Source organism: Macaca nemestrina, chromosome 9 (assembly GCF_043159975.1).
Source record: "Macaca nemestrina isolate mMacNem1 chromosome 9, mMacNem.hap1, whole genome shotgun sequence".
In the NCBI taxonomy this organism is placed as follows: domain Eukaryota; kingdom Metazoa; phylum Chordata; class Mammalia; order Primates; family Cercopithecidae; genus Macaca; species Macaca nemestrina.
Window position 1 is genome coordinate 143,110,954 of NC_092133.1, and position 16,335 is coordinate 143,127,288.

General features: G+C 42.2%; 1 protein-coding gene across 4 annotated transcripts in view; it reads right to left on the minus strand.

Annotated features, from left to right (window-relative positions):
• The window catches only part of LOC105490806 (WD repeat domain 37), a 121,683-nt gene that overhangs the window by 28,499 nt on the left and 76,849 nt on the right, over positions 1-16,335 (minus strand). Inside the window, exon 14 of one of the 4 annotated variants that reach the window (XM_011756710.2) lies at positions 8,155-8,368. The exons of the other annotated variants lie outside the window; for them this stretch is intronic. Coding sequence (XP_011755012.2) covers positions 8,285-8,368 — 84 coding nt within the window. The 3' untranslated portion in view covers positions 8,155-8,284. Of the gene's footprint in view, positions 1-8,154; positions 8,369-16,335 lie in introns of those variants that run through there. 4 annotated transcript variants of the gene reach the window in all.

Sequence of the window (16,335 nt, forward strand, 5' to 3'; positions counted from 1 at the left end):
TGCCTAGGACGCGCCATGGGAATGTAATGCCTCTAAGTGTGAGGTTATATGGTGGAAGAGAGGCTACTGACAATGTATAAGCTGAAAAATGGTGGTTGCTGCTTTTGTGTATTAACCTTTTTATCAAGATATAGAGAAAATTACTGAGGAGATAACTAGCCCCTAACACCCTATGCAGAAGACATACTGAGTCAGGGAAAACTGCCTATGCTTTGAGTTAGGATCGAGGGGAAAGGACGGTCTCTGTGGGGAATTGCCATCCTGTGCATGGTTGTAAGGGATGGAGGCCGCTCATCTCCTAGGCCGGTGAGGTGAGAGGGGCAGGAACCTGTGAGATGAGCATGAGATGCAGAAGCCCAGGAAGGGCAGCAGCTTTAGGCAACGCCACCAGGCCAAGTTCCACTCGCTTAAGAACCGTCCTCCTCCAGTCACCCGACAAGCATTTTCTTTTTAACTAAGTCTGAATGGAACACAAGGTCAGCACTTCTTCAGTCAGTGCTACGACAAGTGAGGTGTAACACCGGGAGAGAGACATGGTTCCCAATAGGTCCACAGTCTCTATCATGGTAAAAATATAACAAACGATGACAGTAAAATATTACAGACACTGCAGTACACGTCTGGAGGGAGTGTCAACTTCAGAGGGGTCAGAAAGGTTGATAATGGCCTGATCTTTAGGATGAATCTTAAAGTGTGAGTCACATTCTCTCCAGAAGGAGGCTGGAGAGAGGGAGACAGCCTGTCCCAGGCCCGTGGTCCACAGAAAGGCTGGGGAGAGGGAGACAGTCTGTTCCAGGCACACGGTCCACAGCCTAATGCACGAAGGACTTCAGGTCAGCATGCAATTGGGTAGAGCCACAGAGACTGCAGGGGTCCAATCATGGGGGTATCGACTGCCGCACCCCACTTTATCCTACAGACCAGGGGTCAGCAAACCACAGCCCCTGGGCCAGATCCAACCCACAGCTTTTTTTTTTTTTTTTCCCAAGATGGAGCCTCTCTCTTGCCCAGGCTAGGGTGCAGCGGCCCAATCTCGGCTCACTGCAACCTCTGCCTCCTGGGTTCAAGCAATTCTCCTGCCTCAGCCTCCTGAGTAGCTGGGATCCACCACGCCCGGCTAATGTTTTCGGTATTTTTAGAAGAGACGGGGTTTCACCATGTTGGTCAGGCTGGTCTTAAACTCCTGACCTCAGGTGATCTGCCCACCTCGGCCTCCCAAAGTGCTGGGATTACAGGCATGAGCCACCACACCCAGTCCATGGCTTGTTTATCTGAATAAAGTTTTACTGTGACACAGCTACGCCCACCATTTGCATATTGTCTATAGTGGCTTTCATGCAGCCACACCCACTCATTTGCATACTGTATATGGTTGCATTCATGCTACCACGGCACTCAAACACTTCCAGCCAATATCACATGGCCCGCAAAGCTTAAAATATTCACTATCTAACCCTTTAAGAAAAGTTTGACAACCCCTGCACAGGAGACAGAGAGTTGTTAAAGGCTTTTTAAAAAGTTGATTATTTGGATTTCATCAAAATTTAAAACTTCTTTTCCTCCTATGACACTGTTAAGATTTAACAACTTCTGATTCTGACAAGGAGGCACAGACTCCTCCCTCCCTGCTCCTCCCACAAGGTGACAGTCAGAGGAAGCGTCTGACAGGTGGGAGGGGGAGACCAGATTGTGGAGGGGACCCGAGGACTTGAGGAAGGGCAGCATCTCAGTGCTCCCACCCCCACCTGGGGGCAGAAGGCAGCCCAGGCCCAGACCTCCAGATTACTCAACCCCACCAAGCAGCAGAAGGCAGCCCAACCTTTCTTGAATACTTTTCTGCTCTGCCCATGGTGCCAGCAGAGGTCAGCCAGGAGCCTCTGCAGCACTGGGTGGTCTGGCAGAGTCTCCACCCATAGTCCTGGGGTCTACTGACACCCGCTGAGCACCAGCAAGCAGCCCTGGGAAGCGCCTCTAGCCCCAGCAGGCACATCAGCTGGGAACAACCAGGAGCCCCTCTGGCATAGGTGGTCCAGAAAGCACTCCCCACCCATGGGCCCAACGTCCCACCCCATATCCATGGGCACCAGTGGCTCAAGAAAGCACCAGCGGGCAACACCAGCAGGAATCAGGTGACACAGACAGGGACTGAGCAGGAGAGCTACAGGCACCAGGCAGCACAGGAAAACCTTTCTGGCCCAGGGCCCAACAGGCAGCGCTGGAAGAACTTTCCACCACAAACCATGCCCGCCCCCTTGGGTGCCAGCAAGGATAGAGAGGGCCCATCAACACCAGGTGACCTGGGGAAATGTTCTCCCCCTCACAAGCCCAAGGTCTCCCTCCTCCCCCTACACACACCATGAGGCCTGGGGAAGCACTGTCCACCCTGCAGCTCGGGTTTTCTCAGCCACCTCCCAAAACTGAGAAGCACCAGGAGACTCGAGGAAATGCACTCCACTCTTCTGAGTGGCACTAGCAAACAGTGAGCATTCTGCCAACACCAAGCGGCATGGGAGGTGCCCTCCTGCAGGACCAGAATCGCCCCCCACTCAAAGACAATAACAATTACAAATACTCTTGAACCAAGTGAAAAAGGAGAAAGACTCAGCAAATAAATAGAAGATAAAAAAAGAATTAAACAGAAATTATGGAACCCCAAAATACAACTGAAACAAAAAAAACAATGCATGAGCTCAATGGCAGAATAAATACACAAAAGAGAGGATCAGTGAATTTCATGATAGAACAATAGAAACTACACAGTCTGACCAACAGAGAAAAAAATAGATTTTTAAAAAATGAACTGAGCTTCAAGGACCAATGGGAAAATAACAACAACAACAACAAAAATCAAAAGTCATGCCATCAGAGTCCCAGAAGGTCAGGAGAAAGTGTGTGGGGCTGAGAAAATGATTCAAAGAAATCATAGCTGAAAATTGCCCAAATTTGGCAAAAGACATAAACCTAAAGACTAAAGAATCTCAGTAAGTCCCAAGCAAGACAAACCCAAAGAAATTCATGCCAAGACACATCATAATTAAACTTCTAAAGACTACAAATTAATAAAAACATGTTTAAAAGCAGCCAAGAAGCAGCAGCATATTACCAATAGTGGAAAACTTACTCAAATATAGCAGATTTCTAATCTGAAACCATGGAGGCCAATAGAAAGTGGTACAACAGTTTTCAAGTGCTAAAAGGATTGTCAACCCTAAATTTTATATCCAGCAAAAATATCCCTCAGGAATGAGGGAGGAATAAAGATGTTTTCAGATGAAAATATATAAAGGAATGTGTTGCTAGTAGACCTACACTTAAAATGTGGCTAAAGGAAGCTCTCCAAACAGAAAGGAAATTAGAGCAAGAGGAGATTTGGAACCTCAGAAAAGAAGGAAGAACATATAAATAGGTAAAAATAGGGATAAATAGCACACACTATTCTTTTCCCTGAGTTTTTAAAATCATATTTGATGGTTGAAGCAAAAATGAGAAAACCATCCGATGTGGTAGTTGACGTATGCAGAGCAAATACTTGAGACAATTTTATTGTCAGAGCAATACTCATAACAATACTTTAAAAGTAGAAAGAAATTGAACTAATTGAAAGTAAGTTTTGTACATTTCACTCAAAGTGCTAAGATAGATACTGATACCAGTAGATTGTGATGTTGTGTAAGTATATTGTAATACTTAGAGCAACTAATACAAATTATATGAAACAATATACTCATAAACACTACAAATAAGTCAAAATGGAATTGTAAAAAAAAGTCCAAACAACATACAAGAAGGCAAGAAAACAGAAATGATAAAGGAAACAAATAGACAACAGTCTTAAGTCCTAACATATCAATAATTACTTTAAATGTAATTAGTCTAAATATAGCAATTAAAAGTCAGGAATTGGCAGGATGAATTTTTTAAAAACCTGACCCAACTATATGCTGCCTACAAGAAACTCACTTTAGACACATTTATCTTTTTTCTTAACTTGAAACAAAAAGGATAAGGATGGAAAAAGATATATCATGCAAATATTAATTTAAAAAAGCAAGCCAAGCATGGTGGCACATGCCTGTAGTCCCAGTTACTAGGGAGGCTGAAGCAAAAGGATTGTTTGAGCCAGGAGTTCAAGGCTGTAGTGAGCCATGATTGCACCACTGCACTCCAGCCTGGGTGACAGAGAGAGACACTGTTTCAAAATATAGAATAAAAGAAAAGAAAAGAAAAAAATAAAATATTAAAGCCAGAGTAGCTATATTTTAAAAATGTAGACTTCAGGGCAAATAAAATTACTAGGGATAAAGTGGGACATTACATGACGATAAAAGGATAAATGAGAAGACATAATGATCCTAAATGTGCATGCACCAAATGACAGAGCTTCAAAATACAGGAAGCAAAACAAGTGTGAAAGAATAGACAAATCCACAATTATATTGAGAATTTCATCACCCCACTTTCAACAATTTATAGAACTACAAGAAAAAAATTCATCAAAAATATAAAAGAAGTGAGCAACATTGGTCAATGAGATCTATTGAATTTTACAGAATCCAATGTCATCCAATGACAGCAGAATACAGATTCTTTGTATGTACTCATTGAACTTGTAACAAAATAGAACATATCCTGGGCCATAAAAGCAAACCTTGGGAAATGTTAAATAACTGAAATCATGCAGTATGTTCTCTGACCACAGTGGAACAAATGAATAGCAAAATTAGAATCAATAGCAGAAAGAACAGGAAAACATCCAAGCACTTGAAATTAACAACATACTTCTAAATGAACCATAGGTCAAATGGAAAGTTTTAAAAGAAATTTAAAATGCATAGAATCAGATACAAATTAAAATAAACACACCAAAATGTGTGGGATATCACTAAAGCAATTCCAACAGGGAAATTTATAGCACATAACATCTGTATTAGAAAAGAAGAAAGATCTCAAATCAGTCATTTAAGTTCTTACCTCAAGAAATTAGAAAAGGCAAAGTAAATCCAAAACAAGCAGAAAGGGGAAATAACAAAGATTAAAATGGAAATTAATTAAACTTAAAAGGAAAATAAGAGAGAAAATCAATGAGACAAAAAGCTACTTCTCCATCCCCACAACCCCAAAAAGAAACCAATAAAATTGATAGACCTCTAGCTAGGCTGACAAAGATAAACAGAAGGTACAAATCACCAAAATTACAAAACAGAGGATATCACTACAGATCCTGGAGCCAGCCACAGGCTAGGAGAAAGTACTTGCAAAAGACACATTTGATAAAGGACTGTTATCCAGAATATACAAAGAACTCTTAAAACTCAATAATAAGAAAATAACCCAACTTAAAAATGGGCCAAAGGTCTGAACAGACACTTCACCAGAGAAGATATACAGATGGCAAGTAAGCACATGAAAAGATACTCATCATCATATGTCATTAAGGAATTGCAAATTAAAACAATGAGATAATGAGATAATACCATACACCTATTACAATGGCCAAAATCCAAAATACTGACAATACCAAATGCTGGCAGGGATATGGAGCAACAGGATCCTTCATTCGCTGCTGGTGGGAGAGCAAAATAGTGCAGCTACTTTGAAAGGTAGCATATTAGTCCGTTTTCATGCTGCTGATAAAGACATACCCAAGACTGGGAAGAAAAAGAGGTGTAATGGACTTACAGTGTCACAAAGCTGGGGAGACCTCACAATCATAACGGAAGGCAAGGAGAAGCAAGTCTTATATGGATGCTGGTGGACAAAGAGAGAGTTTGTGCAGGGGGAACTCCTCTTTTTAAAACCATCAAATCTCTTGAGACCCATTCACTATCATGAGAACAGTGCAGGAAAGACCCACTCCCGTAATTCAATCACCTCCCTCCGTGTTCCTCCTACAACACATGGGAATTGTGGGAGTTACAATTCAAGATGACATTCAGGTTAGGACACAGCCAAACCACATCAGGTAGTTTGGCAATTTCTTACAAAACTAAACATACTCTTACCATATAATCCAAAAGTTGCTGTTCTTGGTACTTACCCAAAGAAGTTGAAAATTTATGTCTACATAAAGACTTGCAAACAGATGTTTAGAACATTTTTATTCATAATTGCCAAAACTTGGAAGTAACCAAGATGTCCTTCAGTGGGTGAATGGATAAACTCTGCGACATCCAGACAATGGAATATGGTTCAGTAGTAAAAAGAAATGAGTTATCAACCCATGAAAAGACATGCAAGAACCTTAAATGCATATTGCAAAGTGAAATAAGCCAATCTGAAAAGGCTACATACTGTAGGATTCCAACTCTGTGACATTCTGGAGAAGGCAAAACTATAAGTGAAGGTAATTTTTTAAAAAATCAGTGGCTGCCAAGGCTGAGGAGAGGGAGGGATGAATAGGTGGAGCACAGAGATTTCTTTGGAGCAGTGGCACTACTGTATATGATACTAAAATGATGGATCCATGTCATTACACATTTCTCTAAACCCAAAGAATGTCCAAAATCAAGAGTAAACCCTAATGTAAACTGTGGATTTGGGGTGATAATGATGTGACAGTGTTGCCTCTTCTATTGTAACATATGCACCTTCTGATGGGGGATGCTGACGGTGGAGGAGGCCATGCATGTGTGGGGGCAGAGGGATATGCAACAACTGTGCATTTTCTGCTCAACTTTGCTGTAAGCCTAAAATTGCCCTAAAAACTAACATCTAAAGATAAAACAAAATGGTTTAGAAGAGGGCTAGAGAATAGATGAATATGTGATAGAACAGGAATGTAAAATGTTTATCATAAAGTTAAGTGGTGGAAATACGGGCTTTCACTGAAAAAATCTTTCAATTTTTCTGTAGGTTTGAAAATTGTCATAATAAAATGCTGTGGAAAAATAAATGTTGACATCATGAGTTTCTGCCATCCAGGACATCCATGACATCCAGGTGGCAGAGTCTGGAGCTCTGCACAGAAGTTGGCTCAGAGAGAAAATTTAGAAAGTGGCCAGCATGCGTTTCATAGGGTGCAAATTCAAATTCCTGCAGGAGCCGGGCGGTTAAGGACGGTGCTGACCTGGTCCTGGCTCAGGTATCTAGACACTGTGGCCCCTCTGCAGCTCCACCCAGTTGCAAGGTGGAGATGCTGGCCAGGTTTTGTCTGGTATTCTAATATTTACAAGAAAAGTCAAAAATCTGAATTTTAAACCTTTTGCTTCATAGATGTTGGTAACATTTAAATATTAGTTTAAAAAAATAGCAGAGACTATGTCTGAAGGCACACTTGGGAGTGGTCTTTGGGGTCTGGTGAGGCTCCTTCCTTAGAAAATGAGCAGGGAGGATCGCCCCACTCAGGACAGCTGTCCGGGCCCCTCTGGTCGGTCGCTCACTCAGGACAGCTGTCCGGGACCCTCCGGTCCGTCGCTCACTTAGGGGAACTGCCCCGGCCCCTCCGGTCGCTCACTCAGGACAGCTGCCCCGGCCCCTCCGGTCCCTCACTCAGGGGAACTGCCCCGGCCGGCCCCTCCGGTCGCTCACTCAGGGGAACTGCCCCAGCCCCTCCGGTCGCTCACTCAGGACAGCTGCCCCGGCCCCTCTGGTCCCTCCCTCAGGGGAACTGCCCCGGCCGGCCCCTCCGGTCGCTCACTCAGGAGAGCTGCCCCGGCCCCTCCGGTCGGTCGCTCAGAAGAACTGCCCCGGCCCCTCCGGTCGGTCGCTCAGGGGAACTGCCCCGGCCCCTCCGGTCCCTCCCTCAGGGGAACTGCCCCGGCCCCTCCGGTCGGTCGCTCAGGAGAGCTGCCCCGGCCCCTCCGGTCAGTCACTCACTCAGGAGAGCTGTGCAGGCCCCTCCGGTCCCTCCCTCAGGGGAACTGCCCCGGCCCTTCCGGTCGGTCCCTCACTGAGGAGAACTGCCCCGGCCCCTCCGGTCAGTCACTCACTCAGGAGAACTGCCCCGGCCCCTCCGGTCGCTCACTGAGGAGAACTGCCCCGGCCCCTCCGGTCAGTCACTCACTCAGGAGAACTGCCCCGGCCCCTCTGGTCGGTCCCTCACTGAGGAGAGCTGCCCCGGCCCCTCCGGTCAGTCACTCACTCAGGAGAGCTGCCCCGGCCCCTCCGGTCGCTCACTGAGGAAAGCTGCTGCGGCCCCTCCGGTCGCTCACTCAGGAGAGCTGTGCGGGCCCCTCCGGTCACTCACGCAGGAGGGCAGCCCTAGTCATGCACTGTTTTCTGCCAGCGTTGAACCCACTCTCCAGGGCATCCAGTCATTTACAGAGCTGCTGGAAGAGACACCATTTTAAATGGGTTCTTCATCCCACAGGCAGTCGTTACTTGGATGGATTATTGAGGGGTTCCTCTTTTCTGGCACATTTGGAAATCTCTGAAATACAGAACATAACCGCGAACTAGCAAATTAACAGGAAATACATACTGCTTCCTAAATATATCAAACACGGAGTGAGTTCCTTGCAGGGGATACTGGCGATTCCTGGGCAATCTCTATTGCAGGCCTGCTGTGTCCGCCATGGTCGGCATTTCACCCTTCCCTGAAGTAGCCACGCGAGAACTGGAGATACCTTCAGTGCCTGCTGGAGGGGCCTAACCCAGGAAGGGCAACGGTGTGGTCCTCCCTTGTTCAGAGTGCGCTCAAGCCCACATGTGACTTTAAAAGATGCTGCAAAACCATGGAGTGAAGCTAAAAGTAACAACGCAAGCATACGACTTCAGCCAAAAAATGAAAAGAAATGGAAGGACGACACTGCTTCAGCCTGTTTTAGTTTGGGCTAGGAATATCATTAATCAGTCCCTCAAGACATTTTCGCTGTGGGTAAGAAAATAACACCTTTCATAAACAAACTTATCTACAAGGAGAGAAGAGTAAAGCCAGAGGCTGGAGCGTCATTAAATGATTCCGTTGCTGAGGATAGCATGTGACCTGGGACAGACAGCAGCAGCAGAAAGGCAGGAAAGAGAAGAAAATCTGTCGTGGCTGGGAGGAGAGGTTTGCTAAGAGCCTTGCCACCAGGACACCCTGGCCTCATGGAAAGGTACCAAGCCCTGTACCACCCAGCCCTGTTCTCTTTTTTCAAATGGGCTGGAAAAGGGAAGCCTGATATAGGAGCTATCTGAGCACACACGGCTGCGTCTGATGGCATTGAATTAGGATAATTAATCATCCCCATGCATTTTCCAAATAGAGGCACATTTCAACCACTCCAGATTATGATGTTCTAAGTTTAATTTTACATTGGAAAAATACACATTCCATTCTCGAGAAAAGAGAAAATAACTGTAAAGTAACTGTGCAATGTTTCATAAAGATAAAGGGCTATGAAACATGGTTTCGTTTTGGTAAAGATGACTTTTATGTTTTTGTGACTTGACTTTTCCTAATAAAATGTTTTCACTTAAAAACAATAGCAACAATAACAACCAAAAAAAAAAAACAAAAAACACCCACAATGTGTTACCTATTTTAAAAGTTCTCATCTATGCAGTTATATACTACGGAATGTAATTTCCTAACTTTGATTTAAATCAAAGACCTCAGCTTCCACCTTAAGTGAAAAAAGAACAAAGTAAACTCAAAAGTAATGAGAAGAAAGGAAATAATAAAAATCAGAGCAGAAAACAATAAAATACCAAATGAAATAGAAAAATTAATAAATCAACATTTTGTTCATTAAGAATACCAATAAAATTGATAGACCTTCAGCCAGATTAATCAGGAAACAAAGGAAGACGTAGTTACCAGTATCAGGAACGAGAGAGGTGACATTATTATAGATTCCACAGATATTAAAGGATAAGAAGGGAATAATATGAACAACTTTATGCCAATAAATTCAATAGCTTAGGTGAAATGAAGGAATTCCTTGAAAAACATAAGCTGTCAATGTTTAACTCAAGTAGAAATTGATAACCTGAATATCCTCATATCTAATACATTTAACTTATAGTTTAAAACCTTTTCACAAAGAAAACTCCATATCCATATTGCTTCACTCATGAATTCTACCAAACATTTAAGGTAAAAATAATACCAATTCTACAGAAACTCTTTCAGAAAACTGAAGAATAGGGAAAGCTTTCCAACTCTATGAGGCCTGTATTACACTGATACTAAAATCAGACAGAGACTTCAGAAGAAAACTGCAGCCCAGTCTCTCTCATGAACATAGACACAAAAATCCTTAACAAAATAATTGCAAATCAAATGCAGCAATATAAAAAAGAATAGTAGAATATGACAAAACTGGGTTTATCTTCAAAAATGCAAGGTTAGTTTAACATTCATAAATCCATTAATATAAATCTCATTAATAATCTATAAAAGAAAAACAGTATGGTTATCTCAATAGGCACCAAAAAATCGGAAAAAATATCCTACATCCATTTCTGTTAATAACTCTTCAGCAATCAATGAAGAGAACTCCTTCAACTGGATGAACATCTGTGGAAAACATAGCGCTAATATCCTAATTAGTGGTGAAATAATGAGTGCTTTCTCTTTCAGATCAGGAACAAGATGGAGTTCACCTTCCCCACTTTGGCCCCACATTGTATTAAGGGTTCTCACCATCACAGTATATCAAAATAAGAAAATAAACCAACTGCTACTTTCCCGAGGTAGAAAATCTGACAGAACCTATTCTAAAAGTGATTATAACTAACTGGTAAATTTTTTAAAAACTGCAGGATACAGATAAATGCACATATTTCCTCTGTTTTTGTCTCGGAAAGTATTTCTCCCTCACGTTTGCAGGATAATTCTCTGGACACAAAATTGTTTACTGATGGTCTTTTCTTTCCAGACTTTAAACATTTCACTTCATTCTCTTCTTAGTTGTATTGGTTCCTGACATCTGATGTCATTATTATTATCGTTCCTCCATAGATAAAGTGTTTTTGCCTTGACTTCTTTCAAGATTTTCTTTTTGTCTTTGGTTTTCTGCAGTTTGAATATAATGCGCCTAAGTGTTGATCAAGTCTCTTGGTATTTATCCACTTGTTATTTATTCCCTGAGCTTTCTTGATTTGTAGTCTGGTTTTTCCTATCAATTTTGGAAAATTTTCAGCTATTACTTTACATCTTTCTCCTCATCCTTTCTCTTTCTCCTCCTGGTATTCCCAAACACACATATTATATCATTTGTGATTGTGCCACAAAAATCTTGGATACCATTCTGCCTTTTTCATTCTTTTTTCACTTTGCTCTTCAGTTTGAGTGGTTTCTATTGACCTGTCTTGAAGTTCACTGATGCTTTTCTCAGTCATGTGTAGTTTCTAAGAGCCAATCAAAAGCATTCTCCATTTCTGTTACAACGTTTTTTATTTCTGGCATTTCTTTTTATTCTTAGGATTTCCATTTCTCTGCCTACATTGCCCAACTGTTCTTGCCTTTTGTTCACTTTTCCCACTTAAGCCCTTGGCATACTCATCACAGGTGTTTTTAAATTCATGTCTGCTAATTCCAGTGTCTCTGCCATATCTGAGTCTGGTCTGATATTTTGTCTCTTCAGATTGTGTTTTGACTTTTGGCATGCCTTCTCATCTTCAGCTGAAAGCCAAACACGATGTATTCAGCAGAAGGCACTGAGGTAAGCAGGCCTTTGGTGTGAGGTTTTATGCTTCTGTCTAGGAGGAAGGCTGGGCTCATTATCTGCTGTAGCTGCAAGAATCAGAGGCTCCAATCTCCTCTGGTGTCTTTGCTTTTGTCTCCCCTACTGTCTTGATTTCCCTTGAAACTCCTTCTTAAGTAGAGTCAGAGCTGTGGCCCCCTTGGTTGTCCTTATTCAGGAGCTCTGTAGTTGTGAGGCCAGGTGGAAGAGGGAAGGGGAGGGAAGGGAAGGAAAGGGGAGAGCAGCGGAGGGAAAGGGGAGGGCAGGGGAGGGAAAGGGGAGGGGAGGGGTCTGTAGCCCCATGATTTGGTCTCATGTTTTCAGGGGGCCTGCACACTGCATCCTTCACAAATGATTCTCAAATTATTCTCAAGGTACTGCCCCCTGAGACAGGAAGGCTAAGAGGCTGGAGCCAAGTGATTTTCCCTCCCCAAAAGTCAGATGTGCTGGTGAAGAAGGCCTTGCCCTTGCACAGTGGGGTCTGTAGGGAGAAAGCTCTGGCTAAATTTAGTCACCTTCCCTCCCCTCGCCACACTGGAGGGGATCCTTCTCCTGTCTGCACCATAGGAACTTGGTGGTGCTCCTGGAAGTAGAACCCATGAAACTGAGGCAGCCAGCAGACCAGAAATCTGGGAGCCCTCGCTCCACAGCCAGCCCCAGCCTCCATCAATGCCTCCATGGCCCTATGTGGGGTTCCTACCCATTTCTGGCTCCAGCAGCTGCTCTTCCGGAAACCACAGTTCTCTGTATCTGCCTGTTTCTCCAGTTTTGGGGTCAGCAGTTTGCCCTGTGACCACAACTCTCTGATGTGATCTAAGAAAAATCAGTTTTCTGTTTTTTGCCTTTTTATGGTGAGGGAGAGAGAAATGACTTCCCAGCTCTTTTATATGTTGGAATGGAAACCAGAGGTCTCCAGAACGGTCACATTGGGAAAGGTATGGCAGGCTCTCAGAGTTAAAAATCAGCACTTACAGGAATTCGCCCAGGAGAATGAAAACATGTCAGCACAGAGACTTGTACACAAGTGTTCATACCAGCTTTATTTGAAATAGCCAAAAACTGGAAACAATCTGAATGTTCATCGGCAGGTAAACAGATGAATTTGGTTTATCCACACAACAAAATCCTACTCGCAATGAGAAGAAATAGATTGGAATATGCAATAAAATTAATCTTTCAAAATAATTTTTCTGAGTGAAAGAAATAAAAAATACATACTGTATAACTGCATTTATACAAAATTATAGAAAATGCAAATTAATCTCTAGTGACAGAAGGTAGACCAGTGTTTCCCCAAGGGTGGAGTGGGGGTGAGGAGGGGCAGTGCAGGGAACACGGAAGGGCCTGGGTGACTTTCTTGGGGGATTGTGCATGATTTCGATTGTGGGGATGATTTCATGGTAAATACCTGTCAAAGGAAATCACGTTTTATACCTTAAATATGACTGGCGTGTTGTCTGTTACACCAGAATACCAGAATAAAGTTGTTTCAAAAGAGAGGAAAACTAAAATTAGCTCCTTCTGACAGGGAGTGGTTAGAGAACATATACAATTAATTTTATTACTGAAAAAGAAAGAAAATAAAGTTTATCAGTAGAACATTTTTATATTAGGGAGTTAGAAAACTCCATAATACTTCAGGAGCTAGAAAACTTTTACAATGCATATGCAGTTTAGAAAATGATTATATGCTTAGCCAATATTCTAGAACTTACCCACCTATGCAATGAAATGCTGTTTCCCCAAAACACAGACTGAGAATAAAAATTTTTATTCCAATATGTGGCCATTGCTCAATAACCATTTTTGGACTGTCTCCTGGATTTGAAATGATTTTCAGTCCCAGTTTATGAGCAACATTAGAAAACTACTTTTATTGTTTTATGATCACACCTGGCAAATGAAATCCTTATTACATTTCCTACTTTAAAGCTGGGATTTCTAAAATGTATTTGAAAGCAGCCCAGTTCTGACACAGTGTAACACACTGCCTTTCAACAACTTCCTCAGTGACCATTTTCTCAAGAACATTATCTTGGAGCAAAATTGGCTTTGTGTTTCCTCCTGTGAAATGTGCACACTGCCTGAAAATCAGTTTAGAATAAAACTACATGTTTGTAAATGGAAAAAGTACTAATATGTGAAGTGAATAAAATATGGCTCTTCAATGATGAGTTTAAAACTGATGCTACCAAAAAATATTGGTATAAATCCCCCATCTTATCAGCACTCACTTTATCCATCTTTGGAATAACACACACTTTCTCTTTAGAATTTCTTATATTACTCTTTGAATTATATAATATTAGGTACACTGAAGTATAAAAAATTCCTTCTAATTGTAAAGTATTATAAAGTATGAATACCCAGATTGCTTGAGCCCAGGAGTTCAAGACCAGCCTGAGCAACATGGCAAAACCCTGTCTCTACAAAAACATACAAAAATTACCCAGGTGTGGTGGCATGCATCTGTAGTTCCAGTTACTAAGGAGGCTGATGTGGGAGGATCGATTGAACCCAGGAAGTCAAGGCTGCAGTGAGCCGTCATTGAGCTGGTGCACTCCAGCCTGGTGACATAGTGAGACACTGTCTCAAAAAAAAAAAAAAAAAAAAAAAGACATGTTCCCACCATCCAAATCAAGAACCAAACACTGCCAATTCTGAGCTCTTCCCAGTCCCACCCTCTGCCCCCAAAATATGTGACCATGGATTAGATAGATGGACAGGCAGATGTGGTTTTGTTTTGTTTTTGTACTTTATGAAAATGGTTTCATATGTCTGTGGTCTTCAGTGCCTATGATTTCATTCCAAATTATGTTCCTAAGATCAAGGATTGCATGTAGCATGGTGGTCTCCAATTTTACCGCTCTGTGCTACCTCAGTGTAGATTTGCCAGTTTACCCATGTATATGTTTGGGTTGTTTTTAGTTTGGTGCTATCACCCTGCACAGTCCCCCAGCACATGTGCAAGTTCTTTAGAACAGTGGTTCTCAAACTGGACAGTAGAATCCCACATGAGAGCAAGTTTATTATAAAAGGCAGGTCACCCTTCCACAGAGATTCTGAGTCAGTAGCTTCTGGAGACCCAGAAGTCTCCATTTTAACAAACACTCAAGATGATCCTAATGCAAATGCTCTAGACATTACAGTGTAATCAACTGTGTTCTAAACACACACCTAGTGTGCTGGGCACAGAGGTATGCACACAGCCAGATTTGCTGTGTTTCCAAAGTTGCTGTACTACTTTAGGCCCCAACCAACAGGGTGCAAAGTTTCAGTAGTCTATATGTGCTCCACAGATTTTCCCTCCAATCTAATGACTGTCAAATGGCATTTCATTTTGGCCTTAATTTTCATGTTCTCAATTTCTATATTTTGCTATTGGCTACTCATATTTTCTCTTTTGTGACATACTTATTCAGGTCTGCTGTTCAATTTCCAATTCTCCTATAGACATGTAAAATCTTATTTTGTTCACTATCCTGGATAGTAGTCCTTTGTGAATTATATGTTGCAACTACCACTTGTGGTTTATCATTTCACCTTAAAGGTGTCTTATATGAACAGAATCTTTTAATTTTAATGTAGTCAAATTCATCCATCTTTTTTAGTATGCTTAATGCATTTTTAAAGAACTTTAATAAATCTAAAATTATTTTAAAAATTAATTTTGATTTCTCCTTTAAAATTTAACAGTTAATGCTGGAATTGATTTTTGTTTGGTGTGAGGTAGGCACACCTGAAGTGTGCCAAGCTCACCTTGTTTTTGCATATGGCGCTCTGCTCACTAAGAACTCTCCCCGCCACCTCCTGATGCCTTGACCAACCTCAGAGAAGCCTCCTTGACCAGATACCCAAAGCAGTTCCTCACCATTCTCCACTCGGCCCACAAATCAAGAGGCCTCAGGAAACTCTCGCTTGGTTTCCACACAGAGCTCCTGCGTCTCCAAAGACCTGCTTAATTCATTTTCATTTTGACCAAAAGCTGCTTAATGAAAGATATTCTACTAAAATTAATTTTACATTACACAAGGCTTTTGGCCAGGTGTGATGGCTCAAGCCAGTAATCCTAGCACTTTGGGAGGCAAAGGTGAGCAATTGCTTGAGCTTAGAAGTTCGAGACCAGCCTAGACAACACAGTGAGACACCATCTCAAAAGAAAATTTTTTTAATAAAGTCACACAAGACTTTTAGCTAATTTCATTTTCAGCTTCTTCCCACTATAAGATGAACTGTATATGTTACATATAATAAATTCAGGTGTTCCCAAATTTTAGCATAATTTTTAAAATTCTAAGTTATTAGGGAAAAACAGTAAACCTATGGATAGTAAGGGAGACCAGTGCCCTGGCGTTTTGGTGAAATCACAGCAATGTGTAAGCGTTTCTATCAGGATTCTTGATATTAATAGAGCATGAACTTTTAAATTCACTGAAGATGTAACATTATGAAATTTAGACAATAATCACAGGCTATTTAAGGAGGAAGGTAGGAAAGTTAAGTAACCAGTGGAGAAATGGTCTGCCTTTCTGGGTGTGAAGATACTCCCAGCACTAATGCAGCTTAGGCAGTGGCCTTGCCAGTGTGAAGGAGCCACTATCTGCTCAAGCAAGAATCCTCCCAGACTCTCCACCTGCTGAGAGCACAGCAGTCTCGGCCTCAGCCTCAGCCACGGCCACCACCACAGCCACAGCCCTGGTCTCAGCCTCGGCCAAAGCCTCAGCCA